We start from the raw sequence: 811 nt of genomic DNA, 5'->3' as shown, positions 1-811 counted from the left end.
TGTCAGAAATACCTCACCTCAAAAGTTGAACATGAAACAGATTCAAAGTTTGAAAAAAATACAAAAGTAGGATTCAAAGATACCTAACCTTAAAAGTTATACAGCATATCGAATCAAACCAATAGAAGCAGATCAATATGTGTTCTCAAACATGTTCAATTCTATTTTTTTTAATGTTGTCAATGTCTCATTTCGTTTGCCTCGCACCCTCTAGAATTGCTTCAAATGGCCATGGAGATCAACAAGAAGCCCACGGCCACGTTCGTGTCCACCCCCGTGCAAGCCGACTTTCAGTCCGAGATCGTGCCTCAATACGAGAGTGCCACGTTCAGCCTGAACCAGTTCAGCTCGCTTCAGCACAAAGCCGATCCCGTGTACTCGCCGCCCTTGAATGTGAACGGCCTCAGTTGGCGCTTGAAGGTCTATCCCGATGGCAACGGCGTGGTTCGAGGCAACTACCTGTCCGTGTTCCTCGAGCTCAGCTCAGGCCTGCCCGAGACCTCCAAGTACGAGTATCGCGTGGAGATGATCTATCAAGGCTCGCGAGACGCGACCAAGAACGTGGTGCGGGAATTCGCCTCGGATTTCGAAGTGGGCGAGTGCTGGGGCTACAATCGCTTCTTCCGGTTGGATCTCCTGGCCACGGAGGGATATTTGAGCACCGAGAACGACACTCTGATCCTGCGCTTCCAAGTGCGTCCGCCCAGCTTCTTTCAACAATGTCGAGATCAGCAGTGGTACATCCATCAACTCCAAGCGCTTCAATCCGGTTACGCAGCTCAAATCGGCGACCTCAAGGAACGAGACCAGC

The 811-nt window shown here is 50.3% G+C and overlaps 1 protein-coding gene across 1 annotated transcript in view; it reads left to right on the top strand.

The window, feature by feature from the left end:
- LOC131888314 (E3 ubiquitin-protein ligase TRIM37-like) overlaps positions 1 to 811 on the top strand; it is a gene marked incomplete in the record, with an annotated part of 5038 nt that overhangs the window by 2378 nt on the left and 1849 nt on the right. Inside the window, 1 exon segment of the mRNA XM_059237147.1 lies at positions 215 to 803. Within this exon segment, the coding sequence (XP_059093130.1) occupies positions 215 to 803 (589 nt within the window).

The sequence above is a fragment of the Tigriopus californicus genome, chromosome 10, assembly GCF_007210705.1.
Source record: "Tigriopus californicus strain San Diego chromosome 10, Tcal_SD_v2.1, whole genome shotgun sequence".
Taxonomy (NCBI): domain Eukaryota; kingdom Metazoa; phylum Arthropoda; class Copepoda; order Harpacticoida; family Harpacticidae; genus Tigriopus; species Tigriopus californicus.
Note: the sequence above shows the minus strand (reverse complement) of the source record. Positions and strands in the feature narration are given on the sequence as shown.